Source organism: Telopea speciosissima, chromosome 4, assembly GCF_018873765.1.
Source record: "Telopea speciosissima isolate NSW1024214 ecotype Mountain lineage chromosome 4, Tspe_v1, whole genome shotgun sequence".
Classification (NCBI taxonomy): Eukaryota; Viridiplantae; Streptophyta; class Magnoliopsida; order Proteales; family Proteaceae; genus Telopea; species Telopea speciosissima.
Genome location: NC_057919.1, coordinates 4,797,296 through 4,821,025, shown reverse-complemented (window position 1 = coordinate 4,821,025; position 23,730 = coordinate 4,797,296). Strand labels below are relative to the sequence as shown.

Sequence of the window (23,730 nt, the reverse complement as noted above, 5' to 3'; positions counted from 1 at the left end):
GAATAAAGGGTAGATCTTAAAATATATTTGAGAGCAACACCTGCCAAGAAAAAACCTTTATCATATCGGATGAGAGCACCATAACCAAAAGCTGTTCCTTTAATGAAGGCATCATCATAATTTAGCTTGGCATATCCTTGTATAGGAGGTGTCCAATGAGTAATTCCCTATGAGGGATTGATCATAGATGGAGATTTGTCAATGAAGGTGGTTGCCACGTCCTGCATCATTCTTGTGGGTTAGTAGCAATGTTATTGAAAGCTTTTCTATTTCTTGTGCGTTAAATTTTCCAAGACAGAATAACATCAAAATGGGCTAGTTTTCTACAATCTCTCTTATAAAAATCGGGAACCTCAAACCAAGACTTAACCCACTCTGCAAATGTAAAGTAGGAAACTGAAGGTCGAAGGCAATATGGAGATCCAAATTAGGCTAACTTAGCATGGTTGCATGACAAAAGGGCATGAGCAACAATTTTTATTGGTTCTTACCACAAAAAAAAAAAAAAAAAAAAAAGAATTTCTATTGGTTCATTGCAACATGGGCAAGAAGAGTAGAGTTTAAATTCCTTTCAATCAAGTTGGATTTAACAGCCAAAACATCATAACATGCTCTCCAAACACGTATCCCTTGATAGAGTTCATTTACCCTAAAACCACGTATTCTGATATGGATAAGCCGATTTGACATCCATTCCTAAAACCATGTGAAAAACATATCGTGAAAATAGCATCCTGAAACATGAAATTCAGACAAACCAGACTGGATTTGTCTTTTTTATTTACTACTGATGCAAATAGCAAATACTAAGGTCAAAGGACAACCGTCGGATCGTAATTGCCTGGAGATCTGTTCCATATGACTGGCAATTTTTGGATCCGACGGTACTTAGGTTGGAAGCTAACGCCTTTCCGTCTCCACAGTCGACTTACTTTCTACTACTTACAACACATAGAAGTAATTCTCTGTAAATCCAACGGCTCAAGACTTCTTAGACGCTGCCGGTACAGTTTTCTCCAGCGCTGTGTAATCTGTCCGTGCTTTTCCGTATCGGTTCGTCAAAATTTCATCCTCTTCTTCCCTTATTTCTCATAAGGTAAGACAGACGCCATTACAGCTCCAGACAACCCAATAACCTGAGAATCAGATCTCGTTTCGGAAGGTTTCGAACTCCTGGTTAATCCGAATTGTTTTGATCTGATCAGGTAGACCTCGTTTCATATTCAATCATCAGTCAGCTACCAAAAACTGCGTCCTTGTTTTGTTATATTTTTAGGTCTACACTACAATAGTACAATTTTGAATATTTGACTCGTAAAAATGGCTTCCATTATAGTGATTTTCTGTTCATTGAGTGTGGATTTCTCTAGGGATCCTCTTTTTTTTTTTGTGGTTTAATCCGTTGTTCCTTCAAAATTTGATCCATCTATATGCAGCTTTATCTGTATAATTTTAGTTTTCCTGTTTGTAGAAAATATGACCAATTGTTTTAGGACGAAACTCGAACGAGCAAAAATTGATTGATGTATTTAAATTTGGTTATAATGGTGTCCACTTAAATTTATTAACTTTCCCCCACCAATCCGTTTGGTCGCCTTTATTTTCTTCTTTGGCTATTGTTTTCTTGTACATATTTTCCACATAATTGGTCATTTATAAATTTTCTTCACTGACTGGAACATGCTTTGCTCTTCTTGTTTGTGTTTGTTGATTTTTGTTGTACTGGGCATTGCAGGAACCCTATTGCAATGACAGTCGTTCTCAATTTTGTAAACAAACTGTGGAGCTCATTGCAAGTGTTGTGCCGGAATAGCCAATTTTGTCTAAATCCTTTGTTTCAGAAGTCTTGATGTCGGATAAATCTTGGGGAAGAGCATGAACATTGTTAAAGGTGTTGCTGACCTTCTTCGAAGGACCTCTACTGGGCAACCTGGAGAATCTGGTTCATGGCCACAAGCAGAGAGGTTCTCTGCCCCCTGTCCAAAGATCTGCTTCAGGTACTTTATTATGTGTTATGTATTAGTAAATAAGTACGATTGTTGTAATGCATGCATGCATGGGTAGCGTAGGGGAGTTGTAATAGGTTACGTAACAGGGGGTGTGTAGGTATCTATGAGTGTAGTAGTGTGTGTAGTTATTGTAAGAGTAGGGGGTGTTTCGAGAAGTTATATTTGGTTACTCAAACCGTTACGATTTGATCTTTGTACTTGTTAATTAAATAGAAGAACTACTCTGTCGGGGAAAGCCATCTTTTGAACCTGATAACATCTCTGTTGTTCAGAGGAGGTCGCCTCAATACGACCCAACATTGTTGAATATCCTTCTTCCATTGATTTCTTTGCTTAACCAAGATAGATACGTCAAGACATAGAATGAATCTCCTTCGTACGTACTAGCTTGGTATAAGGGCTTGGCAATGGATCAAAGGGTGGAAAAATTGGAAAGGGAAGTAAGCACGCCGAATGTAGACAACAACAAATCCTTCCGAAACTTGACGGACATCAGTAAATTCTCACTAAACTTAACGAGTTGTTTGAGAGATTGTTTACTCCATCCAAAGCCAAATTTGAAATCAGCGTGAACTCAAGGGCGTCTACTTAGAATCCGAGAGGTCAACCTCCCTTCCAAGGCCAAAGTTCCCTGCCAACTACGTCGCAGCAGTCCTTAGCACCTAAGCTTGTTAACTTGGTTATCCACGCTTCAACAACAACGAGGACACCACCAGTTGGATTTGTAGAGTGGAGCAGTTCTTCCAATTTCACTAAACTCTAGAAGAGGAGCAAGTCACCCTTGGTTCATTCCACCTCGAAGGAGCTGCCCAAGTGTGGTTCCAACTATTCAAGCAAGGAGGAGAAGATTTAAATTGGTAGTTGCTCTGTGAGGGGGTACATGTTCGCTTTGGGCCTACCCAATTCCAAGAAATTTTTTTCCCGGTGAACTGGCCAAATTACAACAAGTTGGTAGCATCCGTGATTATCAATTGCAATTCGAACTCTTAGCCAAAGTGGGTTATCTCTCACCCGGACGACAAATTAGTTGCTTCGTCAGTGGATTGAAAGATAATCTCAAGGCGGATGTTCTTGCTGGCTGACCTTCGACACTCTCAGCGGTGATTGGTTTAGCACAGCTCTATGAAGTCCACACACTATCTCAGGATATTGAGTAGATCAGTTGACAATAAAATAATTCCTCTCCCAAGCAAAGAACCGATTACTCGGAATTCAACTCTTCCTGTTTGAAGATTTACTTCTTCTGAAATACAAGAGAGGTGTTCAAAAGGGTTGTGTTACAATTGCAATTAAAGATTTGTGCCAGGTCACCGCTATAAGAAGTTATTTTTGATTGAAGGGGACTATGAAGATGAAGAGGATAGAAATAACTGTACAAGAGGAGGACGTTCCAGCCGGAAATCAAGAGGTGCCTGAGATTTCCTTGTATGCAATTTGTGGTTTTTAAACTCCTAAAACCATGCATGTAAAAGGAATGTTGACCAGGTGGCAGTCACAATTTTGGTGGATACGGGCAGCACCCACAATTTCATCAGCGAACTACAAGCATAAAAGGTGGGAATATCCCCAAAGATAGGAAGCCAATTTGAGGCGACCGTGGCTTCAGGAGAGAAAGCCCCTAGTGCTGGTAAGTTCTTTAATGTGAAATTAAATCTTGAATGAGTATCAGTTCAAGCATATTTACTTCCATTACATGGTTATGAAATAGTCCTTGGTGCCCAATGGCTATGGACTCTTGGTCCCATTTTATGGGACTTTGCCAAGGTGTCAATGACATTCAAAATGGATGGAAAAGAAGCAACTCTTAAGGGGGTTATGAATTTTGTTGATAAGATGATAGGAGGCCAACAACTTCAGCAAGAAGTTAGGAGTAGTCAACATGGAATGCTACTGCAGTTTTATGCGATGGGGGGCTCCTCTTCCTTCAATTTCGGATAAGGCTCCACCGGCACAGCTGCAACAATTGTTGGTGGACTTTCAAGATGTGTTTGAAGAACCAAAAGGACTACCTCCACCCAAGGAACTAAAACTCGGGTTTCGACATTGGAAAAAACCGAGTTGGCTCGAGATCTCGCGAGATCTCGGTCGAGTTGGGGTATTTTTTTTTTCCAACTCGAAGGTTGGTTTCGGTGGGTTTTAGACCTAGTTTGGGTCTGAAACTTGGTACTCAACCTATTTTAGGTCATCTAAATACAATGACACTATTAGATTTTGCAAAAACAAAGTCCAAATAGGAGTTTCACTTTGGACTCTAGGTTGGTAGGCGATGACGTACTAAAATACCCTACTCTACACATAATTTAGTAATATAAAGCAACCAAAGCATTCAATTAATGTAAAACAACTTAAATAAGCATTAGAAATGTTAAAGTGTACAATACATCAATTTGTTTAACAATGTTACATAAAATGTGATTGATTAATGCCTTCAGTCCCAACTCGTGCCACATAGTCTTCCCATGTCATAGTGTTGTGTTGTCATCAACATATGCCATGCCCCCTATCCTAGGGTATAGAAGAGCCGGTTGCCATGAGGTGTGAGATCCATTGATACTTCAAAAAAAAAAAAAATCATTTATTTTTGCAGAAAATATAATAAAAAAAAAGAAAAAAATTTGGACTCCATCAAGTGATAGATCGTCCAAAGTTTTGTAACATATATTAATTTGACATGAATCTACCAAGGTTTGAACAATTTTTTTTGAAAAAAATAGATTTGGGGAAAAATTGTTTACCTTTAAAAATTCTTCAAATTTGAGATGATGAATCACAAATAGGATGCAAATCCTTCAAGTTTGTAGTTGAATCAATTCTCCGGCAGGTTGTATGCTGAAATCCGGCGGCAAAATGCGGCAGCAACAGCTCACAGGGGAGAAAAATGGCCAAAATCTGGAACTCGACAGAGAACTCGCGAGTTCTGGAACTTTTAAAAGGCAAAATGGGTCGAAATCTGGGTCAGGTCGAGATCTCGAATTGACTGAGATATTGTAATTTTTTAACTCGGCTGCCATCTCGTCTCGACCTTTGAAAAAACCGAGATCTCAAGCGAGATCTCGTGAGTTTTAGTTCCATGCCTCTACCACGTTCTCATGACCATAAAATTTCCTTGGAACTTAGAAATCGTCCAATGTGTTCTAAGGCTTATCGGCATCTACATTATCAAAATAGAGAAATTGAAAAGCTAGTAGCCGATATGCTCAAAATAGGGGTGATTCAACCCAGTTGCAGTCTTTATTCTTAACGTGTAATTTTAGTTAAGAAGCATGATGGGTCATGGCATATGTGTGTTGATTATCGTGCCCTTAAACAAAATTACCATCAAGGTCCGATTTCCTATCCCAATAATTGATGAATTATTGGATGAGCTACACGGAACACGTGTATTTTTTAATATGGATTTACAGTCTAGCTACCATCAGATTTGAGTATTATCAAAGGGCACGGAAAATACAGCCTTCTGGACACACCATGGCCATTATGAGTTCTTTGTGATGCCATTTGGACTCACCAATGCTTTATCAACTTTCCAATCACTGATGAACAAGGTATTTCAAAATTATTTGAGAAAGTTCATCCGAGTCTTCTTTGATGACATTTTAGTGTATAACACATTAACACATCATGGGAGGAGCATTTTAGGTACTTGTAGATAATATTATCTATCTTAGGATCTAACTAGTTGTTTGTCACAAAAAAAGTGTCGATTTGGTCAAGACAAGGTCTACTATCTTGGGAGGGCGGGCCTTAGTGCAACGGTTACGGTTGCTCCATTGTGACCAAGTGGTCACGGATTCGAATCTAGAAACAACCTCTTTGCGAAAGCAGGGGTAAGGCTGCGTACATTATGACCCTTCCCAGCCAAGGTTTAAAGTAACGGTATCGCTTATCATATTGTGGGGTGTTTTTAAGAGATGTATCGTATCGGAGATACATATTGCATGCTACAGATACGCATTGAAATGGTCAAGATACTCATAGAAATACACTTTTGGAGCAAAAAACAATATAAATAAGCAATGTTGCAGTTTGTTTCGTTGATTCAACCAAAGTGCAGTTTGTTTCCTTGATTTGATTCATTTTTTAGCAAGGAATCAAAGCCCCAAGCATGAAATTTGAAAGAAGATGTCACAAAATTGGAGTTTTGGGTGAAAACTTGTCAGTCAAGGTGTCGATGCTTTCTAGTTTCTAGAATCACGATTCTGGAGTCACATGTGCCTTTTAATGTGCGTATTGCAATGTATCGCATTGTATCGGCCGATGCAATGCATTATGTACCAATCCTTTAATTTTTTTCAACCCCTAAATCAATCGTATCAAGAGTATCGTATCGTATCGGCCGATACAATGCGATATTGATCGATACCATTTTTTTCACAAAAAAAGAGTTGTATGTATCGTATCGTTACCCTCCGATACCCATAAATATTGGCCGAGACGAGATGAGACGGTGCGATACTTTAAACCATGTCCCCAAACCCCGTAGTGGCGGGAGCCTCGTGCACTGGGTACGCCCTCTTTTTTTTTAAGGTCTACTATCTTGGCCATATTATATCACATGATGGAGTGGAGGTAAAACCGAACAAGGTCTTTTCAATGATAAGTTGGCCTCAACCAAAAAATCTTAAGGCATTAAGAGGTTTCCTTGGTTTTAACTTGTTAATACCGAAAATTTACTCAAGATTATGGCAAGATAGCCGGTCCACTCACCAACATGTTAAAGTAGGATTCATTCCAATGTACTCCTGCTGCTGTGGGAGCTTTCCAGAAGTTGAAAGAGGCGATGAATACAGCACTGGTACTAGCTTTACCATATTTCACAAACAGGTTTATTGTTGAATGCGATGCTAGTGGTATAGGACTGGGGGCTGTATTAATTCAAGAAAGATGTATTGCATTTTTTATCTAGGTGTTACAAATTACAAGGGAAGAGCTTATTGTTGTCCACTTACAAGAAAGAAATGCTGGCTCTAGTCTTAGCCTTACAGAAGTGGCACTCTTACCTTCTGGGAAAATAATTCCTAGTATTGACGGACCAGAGAAGCCTCCAGTATTTTTGGGCTTAGAAGATTACATCAACAGCGCAACAACAGTGGTTATACGAACTCGCGGCCTACGATTTTTTTGGTAGAATATAAATAAGGAAAAAAATGTGATGGTGGGTGCATTGTCAAGGTGTGATGAGGATAAGGGAGAAGAAGTTATTACGAAATGGGAATTACAAGCGGTTTCACATCCCATAGTTGATTGGGTAGAGGTGGTTAAGGAAGAAGTAGCAAGTAAACCGGATCTTGTGGAGTTGGCTAACCGAATTAAAGAAGGAGAAGCAGTGGGGTCGTGGGATATCAAGGATGGAATTATCTTCTTTAAGGGAAGAGTAACACCCATGAAGGCTACCACAAGTCCCTTCAAAGGATAAGAGCAAATTTTCTCTGTCCGGGTATGCGTGATAGGATCAAGCTCTTCGTAGCCACTTGTGACACATTTCAGCGCCACAATTCAGAGAAAACTTCCCCAGCCGGCTTACTTCAACCATTGCCTATACCTCTACGAATTTGGGAAGATATTTCTATGGACTTTGTGGAGGGACGGCCATTGTCTAAATGTAAATTGGTGGTGTTTGTGGTGGTGGATCATTTATCCAAATATGCTCACTTAATTTCCCTTTCTCACCCTTATACTGCTGTGACTGTTGCAGAACATTTCTTTGATCACATTTTTAAATTACATGGCATGCCAAAGACTATTGTATGTGCTCAAGATCCAACGTTTACAAGCCACTTTTCTGTCTCAATGGATTTCATTTCAATTACAGTTTGGCCTATCATCCACAAATGGATGGGCAGAGTTAAATGGTGAATCAAATCTTGGAGATGTACTTGCGATGTTTTTGTAGCTCTAATCCTAAGGAGTGCGGAAAATGGATTTCTTGGGCTGAGTATTGCCCATAATACAAGCTGGTATTCCTTAATCAAAACTACTCCATTCGAAGTGGTTTACGGCTGTCCACCTCCAATTCTACTTTCCCATGTTCTAGGCACTACCGTGGTTGAGTCTATGGAGCAACAATTGCTGGATCGTGATAAAAGAATAATGTAGTCCTAGATTGGTAGGAGACCAACTAGGAGCCAGTAAACCAGGATCTGTTATGAACAGATGAATCGGCTAGGTCAAAATTTAGGTTTTTGGTGAAATTGGGGTTAGGGTTTGATGTATGGGTTATTGGGTTATGTCAAGTTGAGGTAGGGGAGTTTAACAGTGAAGGTCCTGAGATGTTTTGATGGATGGAAGTGTGTAAACTTGATGTAGATAAGTCACTTAGGGCTTAATTTAGTGGAAATAAGCTTTGGATTGGGTCATATATGTATTGGGACTTTGATCCCATGGGTTTATTTTGTAATTGGCCAATTTAATGAGCCTAAAATAGGAGTAGAAAGTAGGAAACGGGATTTGGTTCATTAGTTTAGTTAGAGTCCTATTTTGAGTCTGTTTTCTTTATTATTTCATTTTCTTTGTCAATTTAGGTTACCTTATTAGTTAAGGATAGGGTTAGGCCTTTCTTTTTTAGTGTCTAAGTCTATTTTTGAGTCTTCTATATAAGTTTGTAAGGGAGGCCAGCATTGTACACGAATTTGATTAATGAAATATTGGCTTTAGCTTTTGTGAAACTCTTGAGATAGGATGGGTGAGATGCCCAGGCTGAGATAGCCAACCCCACCTTTCCCCATCCCCTTCCATCGGTTCTTGATTCTAAACCCTAGTTTTAGTCAAATCGAGTTCAAGAGTGCTACAAGCTTTTGGGATTTCTTTTCAACAGATTGTTACATTGATTTCTTGAAGTACATCAAAATCATTGCTGCTTCAACAGGTTACAAGCTTGTGGGTTTTTATTTGTTATTTCAACCAAGGAAATTGTTCCCTCATTTGAGTTTCCATTGTTCTCTTGGTTCCCTCATATGATTTTAGTTCCCATTGCTCTCTTTCTTGTTCTTTGGAGATTCTCTATTTGATCCTGCCTGGGATTAGACCTATTCAGGTTCTAGTCTTGCATTAATACTTGAATATGCAGCAACTTAGGTTTAGGGTTTCGGGATTTGAAAAAGAGGAAAAGTGGGAAATCTGGGGTTTAGAATATGAATTTAGGGATGGGGCTTGGGAGTTTCCCTAGGGGTGTGAGGGAGATTCGGTCCAAGTTTGGGCTATTTCTGATGGTTGGTTTGATCTGTGGGAGTTTTAGGGTTTTTGGAAATTGATTGAGATGGGGGGAATTAGGGTTTCAGTGGTTGGAAGGGGCAGCAAGGGAGATTGAGTTCTTCTTATGGGCAGGGGGTGTTGTGGTTGAAGTTTGATGAAGTTTTGATGGCTGGTTAGGTCTGTGGGGAATTTAGGGTATGAGAAACTAGAAAATAACAAAAGGGAAAGCTAGGGTTGGGGCTGTAGAGGGTTATGAGAAGAATTGGGGGATGGGGAATGTTACAAACTTAGTTGTAATGGCAGAAGGTTATTGGCAGCATAATGTAGAAGAGGTTCAGCTAAGAACCACTCTACAGTAGGATTGATCACAGGTTGCAGCAGAACATCAAAATAGCAATCAAACCAAAATTAGTTACTTAGGTGTTAGGGGTCAAACCTGCCATGTGATGGAGATCAAACTTGGATCGAGTTTAGGGGTTGGTAAGAGGATCCTTGACTCCAAATTTCGTCCAATTGTGATGGTTGGATGTGGAGATATAAGAGAAACACCAAATTAGAAGGTTATGGGAAAATCCCAAAACAGTGCTGATCTTGGGCTCCAATGATAACCGAGTGTAGGCCTTGATGGTAGAAGGCTTGGCTGCAAATTTGGTCCAGTTCTAATGACCAGCAGAGGAGATCTGAGTTGGTGATGCATTAGAAGGTTAAGGCTGCAGGACAATCCAGTCAGTCACGGGGGATCCTACTGGGGTCGACTGGGCTTCTTGTTTGTCTGGTTCAACCCTCAAAAGCCTTTCTGAAACAAACTTCAGGCTTCAAAGAAAAGGTGGCTTGATGTTGCAGGAGGAACAGGACACAAAACTGATCTGCAGGGGTACACCGTACACCTCGATCCTTCTTTGGTGATGATCAGCAATAATCAGTCAAGAGCTTGATTGGGAATCACTTCTGGTCTTCAACAGCAGTTGATTGCACTCAGTTGCAGTCACAAAACGCAGCAGGAATATGGTTCGGTTGGGTGTAGTAGCCAGTGAGAAGAAGAGGATAGGAAAATAGAAGGTTAGGGATAAGGGGATTTGGCTCTCACCAGCCAGGATCTCAGAAGCCCCAAGGTTTCGGCTCTCTCAGCCAGGCCCTCTGCCCTTCATCCTCACAATTGGGACAATAAAACTTGCATAAGCAATCTTAACTCTTAATTCAAACCGTGGGGAGGCTTCTACATCCTTTACATAATATATAGAGGGCTATGCTGGCACCTCAAGTTACAAGAAATAATAGAAACTACTAACTGAAAATTAGAAACTACACTTGAAAATAAAAACTAAGAAAATAGTAACTAGGATTGACTCAAAAATAGAAACTAGATATAATCTTCCAGTCTTCAAAAGAATCCTTTAAATCTCCAGCCGATGCATTGCCTCTTGTGGGCCCATCTTGAGTGATGAGTGATGAGTGATGCTGCGAGCTCCTTTAATTGGTGGTCCCTACTTTAGAATAAAGCTCCATCGATTCTAACCAGCAACCTTTAAATACTTTAGGCCCAAAGAGACAAATATGCTCTTCACTTAAAAGACTTGAATCTCTAATAAATAAAAGACTATTCTGCCCCCATAATCTTCTAGTAATATTCACACGAAGGGGCTGTGATACTGTTCATGTGAACAGTAACGTGAACAATGTTTTGGCCTCTTCTTCTTTAAGTTTTGATCTACATCACAGCAGCTTTTTTATTGGAAGAACTTGAATAAAGATTGAGTCTTGGACAGAAACTTGAAAGTTGAGACTTGAATAAAAATCAGATCTTGGACAAAAAACTAGAAAGGAGCTTCAAAAGAACCACCCAGGCTTCACACCGCAAGGTGTCGATTGGATCAAACACCAATCCCACCAGCTTTGATCAAACACAAAGCAAATCTTCAAAGAAGAAACAAAGTTGCAGAGCAACAATAGCAATTTAAAAAAAATTCAGAGGTGAGAATAGCCCCTCACCGAATTGTTTTATTTATAGTGGCCATAGGCCATATTCCTAATCAGCCTAGGAGTGTAAAAGCTCCTAGCTGACTCTAATTACACTTCACAGCCTCTCTCAAAATTCGTGGAGAGGTGTGGACCCAACTTATAATGAAAGCAAATAAAAGTGACTCAAGTCACTTAAATTGAACCACTGGTTCAAACTAGTTTTGGACTAGTTCGATTTAAAACACTAAAACATGAAAATAAGCTAAGTATGGAAGCTATTCCCGTGTGGGTGAACTCACTGAACAACCTAAAAGTGCAGCATTTGGCAAGGCTCTCTTCTGACCATGCCCCTCTTCTCATCAATTTTGAAGCTTCTCAGTTTAGGATAGTTTTAAATTTCATTAAATGTGGCTGTCTCATGATCCATTTTTACATATGGTTAAACAATCCTGGGATGGTCCAGCTTATGGGAGTGAACTACTAAAACATGAAAATAAACTAAGTATAGAAGCTAATCCCGTATGTAACCTATTTACCCCTACTTTAGGTCTATAAAGTGACCTATTACATTGAAAACCCATGGGACCAAAGGCCCAACATGTATATAATCTAATCCTAGACTTATCCCATCAAAATAAGCATCTTTTGGTGATGTATCTGCATCAAAGAATCAGGGAGTTGCCTATTATTCTCAAGGAGGACCAAGATAGAATGAAGAAGATATATGATTGACGCCATTGCGAGGAGTTTTAATGAAGAAGACTGGGTTTATTTGAAACTCCAGCCATATCGGCAAATGACGATGTCAATAAGGTGTAATCTCAAATTGTCTCCCAGGTTTTATGGCCCATTCAAATCCTCAAAAATGTTGGACCCGTAGCTTACAAATTGGAGTTACCGAAGGACTCTTGCATATATCCCATCTTCCATGTTTCATTTTTGAAGAAAAAGCTTGGAGGTGGCGTCTAGGTTCAATGTACCTTACCTTTGGTACAAGGTGAAGTTTTAATGCCTCATCTACAAGCCGTTCTCAATCAACGAGTACAGGGGAAAGCAAGAAGTCCTCATTCATTGGAGCGGCTTATCTCCAGCAGAAGAAATGTGGGAAGAGCTCGAAGATATCATGAAGCAATTCCCATATTTGGGCCTTAAGGACATGACCCAATCTAAGGGGGGAGGGATGTTACGGGTTATGTATTAGTAAATATGTACGACTGTTGTAATGCATGCATGGGTAGTGTAGGGGAGTTGTAATAGGTTACATAAGAGGGGGTGTGTAGTTATCTATGAGTGGAGTGTGTTATGTCGGCGAGTTGGTGTATTTTTTCCTGTCTTGACTAAGCGGTGGGTTTCAGTGGCCATATTGTCACAGATATCTTGCTTGGCATGGCTGTGGCACATTGGTTGGCGCACATGGGTGTGCATGGTAGCTTGAAGGGTGGCTTGGAGTGGGGCTTGGAGTGAGCATGGCGTTGCTTGGAGCGGGAGTCACTTGCCTCGTAATGTTTCGTTATCCATCAGTATGTTTTTGCGAGGGGTGTCATGTCTCCTTCTGGAAATCCATGAAAAGCATAAGAGCTACCTTGAGGAGGGGTGGTGTGCCTCATCCCCCTTGGTGTCATGGCTCCTAGCATGGCATCGTGGCAAGCCACAAGCATCAACAAGGTTGTCACTGGCAAGGCACTGTATGCGAGGTTGGCTTGGCCTTGCATGCACAACAGTACAGGTATTCCATGGGTGGATACCACCGAAGTGGGCGATGGGTGTTTCCTTTGTAGGTTTGGTTACTGATGAGGACCACGGGCGAGCGGAGCAGAGGTTCCTATTTATGTGTCACTAGCATATCCTATGCGATAGTGGCACGTGAGTAGGAGCGAGTGGGCTATCCCGTGTCTAGCATGCGGATGTGCCGGTCCTTAGCTTGGCCTAGTGTTGGTCTTGCTTAGGCGTGTCTGTGTGGAGCTAGGTACTAGCCAAAGATGGGCGACAGTGGTGGCATCGCATGGGCGAGTATGTCGTAGGTGTTGCAAGCCTTCGGTATGTGCTGTGCTGTTCGAGTGGGGTTGTATTACTGCTTGAACATAGTCATGATGGTTGGCTTGGTGTAGTTCCAGCTTGGGCTACACGACGAGGGACATGTGACAGGTTGGGTGAGCAGTGAAGAATCTCGGAGTGGTTGAGTGAGGTAAAGAATTCCCAGGATTGTCGAGTGAGCCTCGACTAGCATTGTTCTAACAGTTGTCGTGAAATCGTATGGGTTGATCATAATGAGGGCTTGAATGGTCTAGGCTGGCTTTGGTCAAGCGTTGTCCAAGGTGCCACACGGGTATGTTGACTATGAAATGAGTGTCGGTGGACATTGTATTACATATAAAAACCACATTGTCAACAAACAAGTATTGATCATGAATCTATGAAAAAAAGCACCAAACCCCTCTCGTAATGTTGAAGCTTCAATCTTGAATCTCCAAGCTTTAATCTTCATTTGAGGTGAGATTTACCATAAAAAAGCACCAAAACCCTCACCTCCAAGTGTTTTTCCTTCATAGCAGAGCGAGAGGCGAGATTTCGATTTGAGGCCGAAATCTCGCTGAGAGGGTGCCTTTTTATAGCTTGGTTTTCGACCGAGTCTAATCGAGATCGAGATATACCATGAGATCTTGACCGAGCTATTGCACAAATCCTGTATTGCCTACTGTCGCGTCGCGAGACCATAGTTTTCAAGGCGTGTAGGCGACCCAGGGCGGTGGAGAGGGCCAAAAAGCAAGCCGACACTAAGTGACCAAGGGGTCTAAGGTGCCCGCCTAGTCGACCAAGGCGCCTGGATGCCTAGTCGTCGTCCAGGTGACGCCTTGACAACTATGCTCGAGACTTCACGGAACAGAGTTTTTTTCAAGATCTCGGCGAGATCTTGTACCATGTTTGATTAGGAATAAGTCTAGGTTGGGTTGTATACATGTTGGGCATTTGGTCCAATAGGGTTTTCAATGTAATAGGCCACTTTTATGGGCCTAAAGTACGGGTAATAAGGTTGCATTCGGGATTAGCTAGTTTGTTTCTTAGTTTATTTTTAAGTTGTTTTGGGTTGGTTCAATTGAACCGGTTCTATGTGGTTCAATTTAAGTGTAGGGAATAGGGATGGGAAGATTTACTGAAAATCTGACCTCAATTGGATGGTTAGATCAGAAAATATGGGTGATTCCTGGTGGTGATCGGAAAAGGGGTAAGACAGTAATTTAGGGACTGAAATTAGGGTTTGAAGGTTGAAACTAGGTTGCTGATTTCAGACATGAAAAAATCTAAACTCAGTAGCCTAAACGATTCATGAAATCAGAGTAGGATTCAGATATGGGATGGCCTAAACAGTAGCTCTAATGGAGGGTAGGGGCAGAATAGGAAATATGAAATATCTTAAGATTCAATGGTTAGAATTAGCATTGAATGACCACAGATAGAGTTGTCTGGAGGACAAGGACCCGTGTAGCCTTGTAGGAGGATGTTCCTGGGATGCTGTTTTGACTACTGCTTAGACTTTTTCCTTTAGTAACTTTATTTTCTCTTTTTTTTTTTTTTAAAAATTAAAACTTCCTTTTACTCCTTTTTACTTTTGTACTCTCTCTACTTCTCTTACTTCTATTACTGTCACGGCCTCTTCGGATCTGTGTAGCCGATCCCATTTAGTTGGGATAAGGTTATGGTTGTTGTTTGTTGTTTGTTGTTTGTTGTCAATGGTGAGAATTAGGTCACATCTGAATCAAGTTCATCATTAGGTTCATGAACATGTGATTCAAATCTCAAGATGATCTAATGTCTGATTTGCTTAATCTCAAAAAAAAATGCCGCATATGAACTTCTAGAAGATGGAGTTCTAGTTGCAGAAAATTTCAGAGTAAAGCTTACCTGTTAATGGCTAGGATCTGAGAATAATAATGATAAGCCATTAAACAGTAGCAGTAATAGAACAGGAACAACATAAAATAACACCGGGGCTTTATACCGCTAGGTGGTTCGATTGGATCAAACACTAATCTCCTTGATCATACACAAGGGGTTTCTTGATCAAACACAAGAGATTCTTCAATGGAGAAGAAGAGCAGCAACAACAGCTTTTTCATTAATCAAATTTGTGAACAATGCTTGCCTCCCTTACAAACTTATATAAATTACTCAAAATTAGATTCAAAACACTGAAAAGGAAAGGACTAACCCAATCCTTAACTAATAAGATAAACCTAAACTGACTGGGAAACTAACTCAATGACATAGTTAAACTTTAAGTCCTAATATGCCTATGACTTATGTTAAATATGGATTCCACTAATTAAATCTTGTTATTGGCTACTGACTTGAGTATTCAAACCAATACTACATTAGGGGTGTTGGAAGAAGTTATATTTGGTTACTCAAACCGCTACGGTTTGATCTTTTTGCTTGTTAATTAAATAGAAGAACTACTCTTCCGGGGAAATCATATTTTGAACCTGATAACAACTTTGTTGTTCAGATGAGGTTGCCTCAATTCGACCCAACATTGTTGAATATCCTTCTCTCATTGATTTCTTAAACTTAACCAAGATAGGTGCATTAAGACAGAAGGAATTTGACAAAGGGAATTTTCCTTCGTTTGTAGCTTCTATCTGATTTTAGTACTTAGTAATACTGGTGGTTGTCTCATATTATGTTGCTTTTGTAATTTATGCAACATAGCATGATATTCCACTGACACTCAAATGTGCAGACTTTGACAGTATCCATAACTCGTGTGCTATTATGTATGACCTCCAACTGGTTGATTGCCATATGCCTAGTGTTGAGGATACTAATATTCAGCACACTGACTAGAGCTCAGATTTCTTGAGGATACTGACATTCTGTGCAATGACTAGAACCCAGATTTCTTGTGGGTTTTATGTGTTTCTCAATTGATTTATTCAAACCATAACGAGAAAAAGCAAAAGAAAGAATTTATAACAAGAACTTTCTTCATTTGTCTTACACCCCCCCCCCCCCCAAAAAAAAAAAAAAAGAAAGAAAAAGAAGAAGGTATTGTTATTAGTGATATAATGTTTTTATTTTTAGATATATTTGATTGTTATATGTATTAGTATTAATACAAGATAACAATAGCAACGACAACAATAAAGTAATAAGAAGAGTAAGAATAATAATCAGTGAGGCTCTTTGAGAGAATTTTCAGGTTTGAAGTTGAATATGTTAAAAAGTAGGGACACAAAATTTTCTTTATCAAGTGTAGAGAACTAGAGATTGTTTGCCTTTGAAAAGAAGGATGGCTTTGGTGTAGGCATCTGAAGAGGGAGGAACATGGTCTTATTGGTCAAAGCGGTGTGAAGATTCCCAATTGAACCAAGTAACCCTTTGTTATAAGGTGATTGAATTCAGATATGGAATGTTGGAGATACAGATGAATTTAGGTTTTAGCTAACAGATGGACCTGAGGAAGCTTGTAGAACAATATCAGGAGGAATGTTCCTCACTTCCTCCAGTATTATTGATTTTCAGAAATGGGGTGTATTTGAAGGGGACATGATCCTTTTTCTGGACAAACCTAAATTGCATATGTTTGTTGGTTTATATAATATGTTGGCTCTGTGGTAGAGACCTGGGGGGGATTATGTAGAATTGCTGTTGGGTGCATAGTTGTCACGGTGATGAAGGTGACGCAAGGCACTGGCCAGGTGCCTAGGCGACCAAGGCATAATATATAGATTTTGGCCCCAAATCCCTAAGCTTCTGAAAGAAGGATCTTCGGAGCATTAACTTGGTCTTTAACTTCCAAAAAATTGAACCACAGAAAGATTATAGCATTTACAGAAAGTATCACATGCTTGATGGTATAGCATCAATGATTTGAAGAAGAATTGGGATCAGGGCAGGGATAGGGTACGGTTGGAGAAAACTGATATCTCACAAACTAGAGGTTTGCTGGGTTTGAAACTCCATTTGAGTGCCGGACTAGAAACGACCTATTGGTGGTCAAAGTCTTAGGCTAAACTAAAGTCAGCCGCAGGGTGGGTTGGAGATAAAGCTGGCTAGCCTGGCTTGCAGCTAAACAGGGCAGGGTAGCAAGATGGGTATGAAATCAGGGTTGTAATGATGGTTTAATGAACTGGTATAAGAAGAATGGATGATCAGGGTTTGTGGGTGAAGTTTGAAGGCTAATTGATAATTTGCAGGACTGAGAATTACAGGACAGGGTCTACAAGCACAACAACGACAGTATAGTTCAGAACCACTTCAAGACGTAGGGAATCCACTCACTTGGCCAAGGAGAATCTACTCATTATACTGTGAATCCACACAAAAAGAACCCCAGACTTCGGGTCGCACACTTGCTCCATTGCCGTCGGCTGTCTCAAGGAAGCAGAGAAGGGTTCTCAGCCTCACAATCCAGAGCTCTCGATTCCACCTCTTCGATCTTCTATTCCCCTCTTCTTTCTCTCTCTCTCTTTTTTTTTTATTTTAATAAACATGCATGCTATCATGCATGACAGTGTACCTAACTAATATGCACAACCCATCAAAAGGTTATAGAAAGCATCAATATATACAACATTACAACATAAAAAAAAAAAAAGGAGACCAAGGCAAACTTGCAGTTGAAGCAATTCACTAGGGGGCCAAGGCGATGCCTTGGAGACAAAGGCGGCTGTCTTTTGTGCAAAAATAACGCGAGGGCACGCCTAGCCTTTGAAAAAATGCCTTGTTGCCAAGCATTGCCTAGGCGATGTATTGACAACTATGGTTGGGGTATGCTTTGGTGGGTCTTGCTTCACTCTGTGTAGTAGGTCTTGGTGACAGTGGTTGGTGTCACCTCAGGACGGTGCGCTCTTGCCTCTTGGGCATTATTTCCTGTGTTTTTTTTTGTCATTCTTGTCTTTCTTCGTATTTTTAATATATTTCTTCATTGCTGATTAAAACAAAGTAAGTACCGTATAATGGGAACTTAGGTAGACATCCTTGTTTACTGCAGAATCTTTCTCCTTTTTTATTTTTCAATAAATTTATTTAATCATGACTATCAAATTTTCCTTACAGCTTTCATATTTTCTTTTCTTTTACAGTGAAGTTGGTGATGAGGCAATTCTGAACACGCTTTGGGGGAGACATGAGGCTGCCATTGATAAGGTATTCATGGCGGTACATTTAGTTATGCTGGTTCTCTATGTTGTAAACTTTGTTTTAGTAGGTGAATCTTTCCATTTTTTTTCCCTTAAGAATCTAAACCAAGCTTAATTTCTAGATAATAAATTTATAGTTTAATGGTGAAATCTTATCTTATGTTGCTTTGTTTTCCATGGTAGTATTAGTTCCAGACAAATCTTTCTTTTCTGTCTACCTCCTAGATATCATTAGCATTTTCCATAATAGTTCATGATTTTATGAACTTAGTTAAATACATTAGACTGTCTGAACTGCATTCTTGATACCTCTTAAACACTTCAAATCTCACAACAATCCCACGGCCAGATGTAGAGATGTCTGAACCTCATTGTTAGAGTCCAATAATGGTAGAAAATAGAAACCACAGGCTTGAACAAGTAAGGGCAGGTCTGGATTCAACTTCTGGTCGACCTTGTGTACACCAGCAACTAGATGCCTCAGTGGGACATTGAACTGAAGCAATAAAATTCATCAAGATGAGTATCGATACAGAAATCAAAGGGAAAATAGAAAGAAGACTGAATAGAGAAGAGGGGATGTAGAAGGAGATATCTCCATGGCCTGTCACGTATGGCCTAGGTCAGTCTCTCAGTAATCCTAATGGCATTACAATTTACACCACTGTTGCATGAATCTCACCATGTAAACTGTCGCTCACAGCAAAGGCACACAAAAGCCAATATTTTCTTAAGTTCAAAAATTGTGGGGTGTGTGTAGCAGCCCCTATTTATTATTAATAAATAATAACGGCAATTAGGGTTCCCCCTTTGCATGGAGAAGGAATCCCCAACAAAACAGAAAAAATAAAAATGGAAACTAATCTTAGTCTAAGATCTAACTTCTAGATACAACTCAAATTAGAAACTACCTAAAGTAGTAGGTGGAAAAGGGTCCTACCTAATTACAATAGATTGCGATCTAACATAAAATAGAAACTAATAAGGCGTCCCAAGCAAGACTAATTAAAACATAGTAATGGGCCTAAATCTGGCCCGGACCAAAAGCTGGGCTTGATGGGACTGGCTGACTGGTTGACTGGGTTGGGCTCAATGGCGCTGGCTGGACCTTTCTTCTCTTCCTCCTATTTACATCAATGTTTCTCATCTTCATCAATAATTTGGTGTGATGATGCTTGTCATCACAGCTATTTTTTTTATACTTTTGTAATTCCCTCTGATATAAGATATGCCATAATGTTTTGTGCAGTATCTATTGAATTTCTTTCCCTTCCTCTGTATCCTTTTTACTGATATAGCCAATTAAGTTCTTCTGGGGTTATAATTTCTAAATGGTCAGGTCAGGAAGTTTAGATTACAGGAATAGCTACTTTTTTCTTTTTTAATTGGCAACAAAAGAATAACTTAAAAAATATATGAGAGACATACAATCGAAGAAGATAAAATAAAGCAAAGATGGATAAGAACAGAAAAAACAAGAAGAACATGGCTGTTGAGATGTAGAATTTAAATAGATAATCAAAGAGTAATAGGTTAATTGAAAAAAGAGGTTTAGTTTCATGGATTACGGATAGGTGTAATACAAGCTGACTGGTTCGGGGTGTGAGATCAAAGAAACATTTTCAATTTTTCAAAAGAATAATGCCATCATGGTGTGGCTGTGGGTTTGAAAGTGCCTGTTATGACCAAGTGCTCATGTAATTTTCCACTTTTTGTGAGATCAAGGGTGATGCTTGGAGTTTTTGGTGACCGAGGCTAACATGTTTTTGAGTTAAAATAGATTTCATGAGATATAGGGATTGCTTGAGACCATATAGGGATTTCTTGAGAACATGTAGGGATTTCTTCAATTTGGCAGACATGGCCAATAGCAGAAGGGAAGGAAAAACCAGGAGGAAGATCCATGTAAACTTCTTCCTCAAGATCTCCATTCAAAAAAGCATTCTTGACATCTAATTGTTGAAGATTCTAACCCAAATTGGCAGCACAGGATAAGGGAGCCCTTACTGTGCTCATTTTTGCTGCAGGGGCGAACGTTTCTTGGTAATCAATCCCATAAGTTTGGGTGAAATCTTTCGCAACCAGGCGTGCCTTGTACCTTTCAACAGTGCCATCTGCTCGCTGCTTGACTGTGAATACCCATTTGCATCCCACTAATTTCTTCCCTACAGGGTGAGGAGTGAGTTCCCGAGTACTATTTTTATCCAAGGCCTGCATCTCTTCTATCATGGCAGCCTTCCACTTTGGATCGTTGATAGTTTCCTTCCAATCCCCTGGAATTGACACAGATGACAAAGAGGAAGCAAAGGCCTGATAGGAGGGAGATAAAGTGATGCAGATCAGAGCTTGAAGAAGAGTACAAAGATATAAGAGCAAAGTCATTAGGAGCAGGGTTCTACCCAGCATAACGAAATTGATATGATCTAGGAATTTCCACTAATGATCTGGGGTTCATTGAAATTTTTATTGTTGATATACATGTGCCTGACCATGTGAGTTGTCATTCGGAGCATATGGATGTGATAGTCTGTTCGGTGTAGTAAACAAGTAACTTCTGGCACATTATTGTATTTCTGAGTCTTTGTCTCGGTTTTGAATGCTCCTGGAAAGGAGGGGTAATTGGGCTGTCTTGATGGGTTAGTAGATGAAGCGTTCTATTGTAAGGTGTTGAGTTCAAGGGTGGCTAGGTTTGTTTCTTTTGTTTCACACTTTAGGGGGTCTGCAAAAGTCTGTCAATTTTTTGTTGTTGCTGATGGTAGGCATGGAGGTTTGGGTTCTTTGGTCCTTGCCTATGGCCTTTGTCCTTCTTCCTCTTTCCTTTTCATACTTTTGTTAGCCATAGAAAAATTTTTGTTGCATGTAGTTGAGATTCAGTCAGCAGCTCTTCTTCAGAAAGCTGTTTTATGTCTTGGAAAAGTGGAAAACATTTCTTTTCCCTTAGCTTTTCATTATTAATCTCTCTGTTATATCTGGAATAGATTTCTTCCTTACTAGAAGATCGGACAAATTATTATGTAAGGATTGTAAGGTTATACCAAGAGAGACCTTAACTGCCCCACATAGACTGGTGGTCTTGGATATGTACCTCAGTGTGAGGCAATGTAAGATAAGATGGGGGGCGACTACAAGGAACTCTCCTAGAGTCATTTACCGATAAAGTGGTTTTACAAGGAAGGAGGGATTTTGAGGGTGATACCAACGAGATGTGGATTGAGATGGCAAATTGTATTAAGAAGGTTGCTAAGGAAGTTCTAGGGGTTTCCAAGGGTATGCGTATGGGCCCTGGGGAGACTTGGTGGTGGGATGACGAGGTCCAAGCAGCCATTAGAACTAAGAAAGTTTGTTTTAAGACCTGGCAAAGGACTGACGAGGAAGAGGATGAAGTGAGATACTATGCGACCAGAAAAGAAGCTCGGAAGATTGTGGGGAAAGCAAGAGCGAAGAAATATGATGACCTTTATGAAAAACTTAATACTAAGGAAGGGGAAAATTTGATCTATCAGACAGCTAAGATAAGGGAAAGGAAGAGTAGAGATTTGGACCATGTTAGATGCATTAAAAGCGAGGATGGTAGAGTGCTATTACGGAATGCGGACATTTTGGAGAGATGGGGTGAGTATTTTTACAATCTACTTAACGAAGCTACCTTGACTGATAGAATGGATTCAGAAGTTGAGAATAATAGCCCTGAAGGCAACATTTGTCATGGACTTCTACAACAAGTTAGCGAGGCCGAAGTTAAAGAGGCCCTACGAAAGATGAGGGTAGCCAAAACCCCAGGACCGGATGAGTTCCCAATTGAAGTGTGGAAGAGCTTAGGAGTACGGGGGATAGCTTGGCTAACCAAGCTGTTTAATAAGATTTTGAGTACAAAGAAAATGCCAGATGATTGGAGGAGAAGCATTGTAGTTCCAATTTATACGAACAAAGGTGATATCCAGAATTGCAATAACTATAGAGGCATTAAACTAATGAGTCATACCATGAAGTTATGGTAGAAAATCATTAAAGCACACCTAAGAAAAGAAACTAATATATCTTGGTTTTATGCCAGAGAGATTCACAACTGAAGCTATTTACCTTCTAAGGAGGCTTATGGAAATTTTTAGAGCTTACAAAAGGAACCTCTAGGTCTTTATCGAAATAGAAAAGGCCTGTGATAGAGTTCCTAGAGAGCTCATTTGGCATGTATTAGGGAAGAGAAGGAGCTCAAGTAACTATGTGGATATAATGAAGGACATGTATGAGGGTGTGGTGACAGTGAATTCCCAATTACAATTGGGTTACACCAAGGATCAGCTCTAAGCACTTATTTGTTTGTACTCATCATGGATGATTTAACCAGGCATATCCAAGATGAGGTCCCTTGGTGTATGCTTTTCGCTGATGATATTGTTTTGATAGACGAGACAGTGAAGGGGATTAACGCCAAGCTAGAGTTATGGAGATCTTGCTTGGAATCGAGAGGTTTTAAGTTAAGCAAAACAAAGACAGAATATATGATGTGTAACTTCAGTCAAACCAGGAGAGGTGATGATGTGGTGAAGCTTGAGGCGCAAGAGATACTACCAAGTGAATACTTTAGATTCCTGGGGTCAACCATTAACAATGAGGGTGATATAGAGGATGATGTTTCACATAGAATTAAAGTAGGATGGATGAGGTAGAGAGGTGCATCAGGAGTTTTATGCGACAAACGCATGCCTAGTAAGCTTAAGGGGAAATTTTATAGGACAGTAATAAGACTAGCGATGATATATGGGGCGGAATGTTGGGCCGTTAAGAAAAATAATATAGATAAGATGAGTGTAGCGGAGATGAGGATGTTGAGGAGGATGTGCGGCAAGACTAGGAGAGATAAAGTAAGGAATGATTGTATTAGAACCGAATTGGGAGTTGCACCAATCCAAGACAAGCTCCGTGAGAGTCACTTGAGGTGGTATTGTCATGTCCAATGGAGACCCATGGATGCATCAGTAAGGAGGAGTGACCAGATTCAGTCCGAAGGAGCTAAAAGAAGTAGGGGCAGGCCTAAAATGACTATTGGAGAAGTAGTAAGAAAAGATATGCATGTGGTAGGGCTCGACCCTAGTATGACCGCGGATAGAGTTGTTTGGAGAACAAGGACCCGTGTAGCCGACCCCTTATAGGGGGATGTTCTTGGGATGCTGCTTTGACTGCTGCTTAGACTTTTTCCTTTAGTAACTTTATTTTATCTTTTTACTTCCTTTTACTCCAAACTTTTTTTACTTTTTACTCCCTTCTACTTCTCCTATTTCTATTACTGTTGCAGCCTCTTCGGATCCATGTAGCCGACCCCATTTTGTTGGGATAAGGTTATGGTTGTTTTTGTTGTTATATCTGCAATGAAATTCTCTGGAATCTTCCAAAAGAAACACTGCATTCATGTAACTGTAAGGGTTATATTTTGG

General features: G+C 40.0%; 1 protein-coding gene across 1 annotated transcript in view; it reads left to right on the top strand.

The window, feature by feature from the left end:
- The first annotated feature begins 1,069 nt into the window (after positions 1–1,069).
- The window catches only part of LOC122660599 (BEACH domain-containing protein B-like), a 146,960-nt gene continuing 124,299 nt past the window's right edge, over positions 1,070–23,730 (top strand). Inside the window, exons 1-3 of the mRNA XM_043855976.1 lie at positions 1,070–1,205; positions 1,736–1,997; positions 18,242–18,305. Coding sequence (XP_043711911.1) covers positions 1,876–1,997; positions 18,242–18,305 — 186 coding nt within the window. The 5' untranslated portion in view covers positions 1,070–1,205; positions 1,736–1,875. The remainder of the gene's footprint in view (positions 1,206–1,735; positions 1,998–18,241; positions 18,306–23,730) is intronic.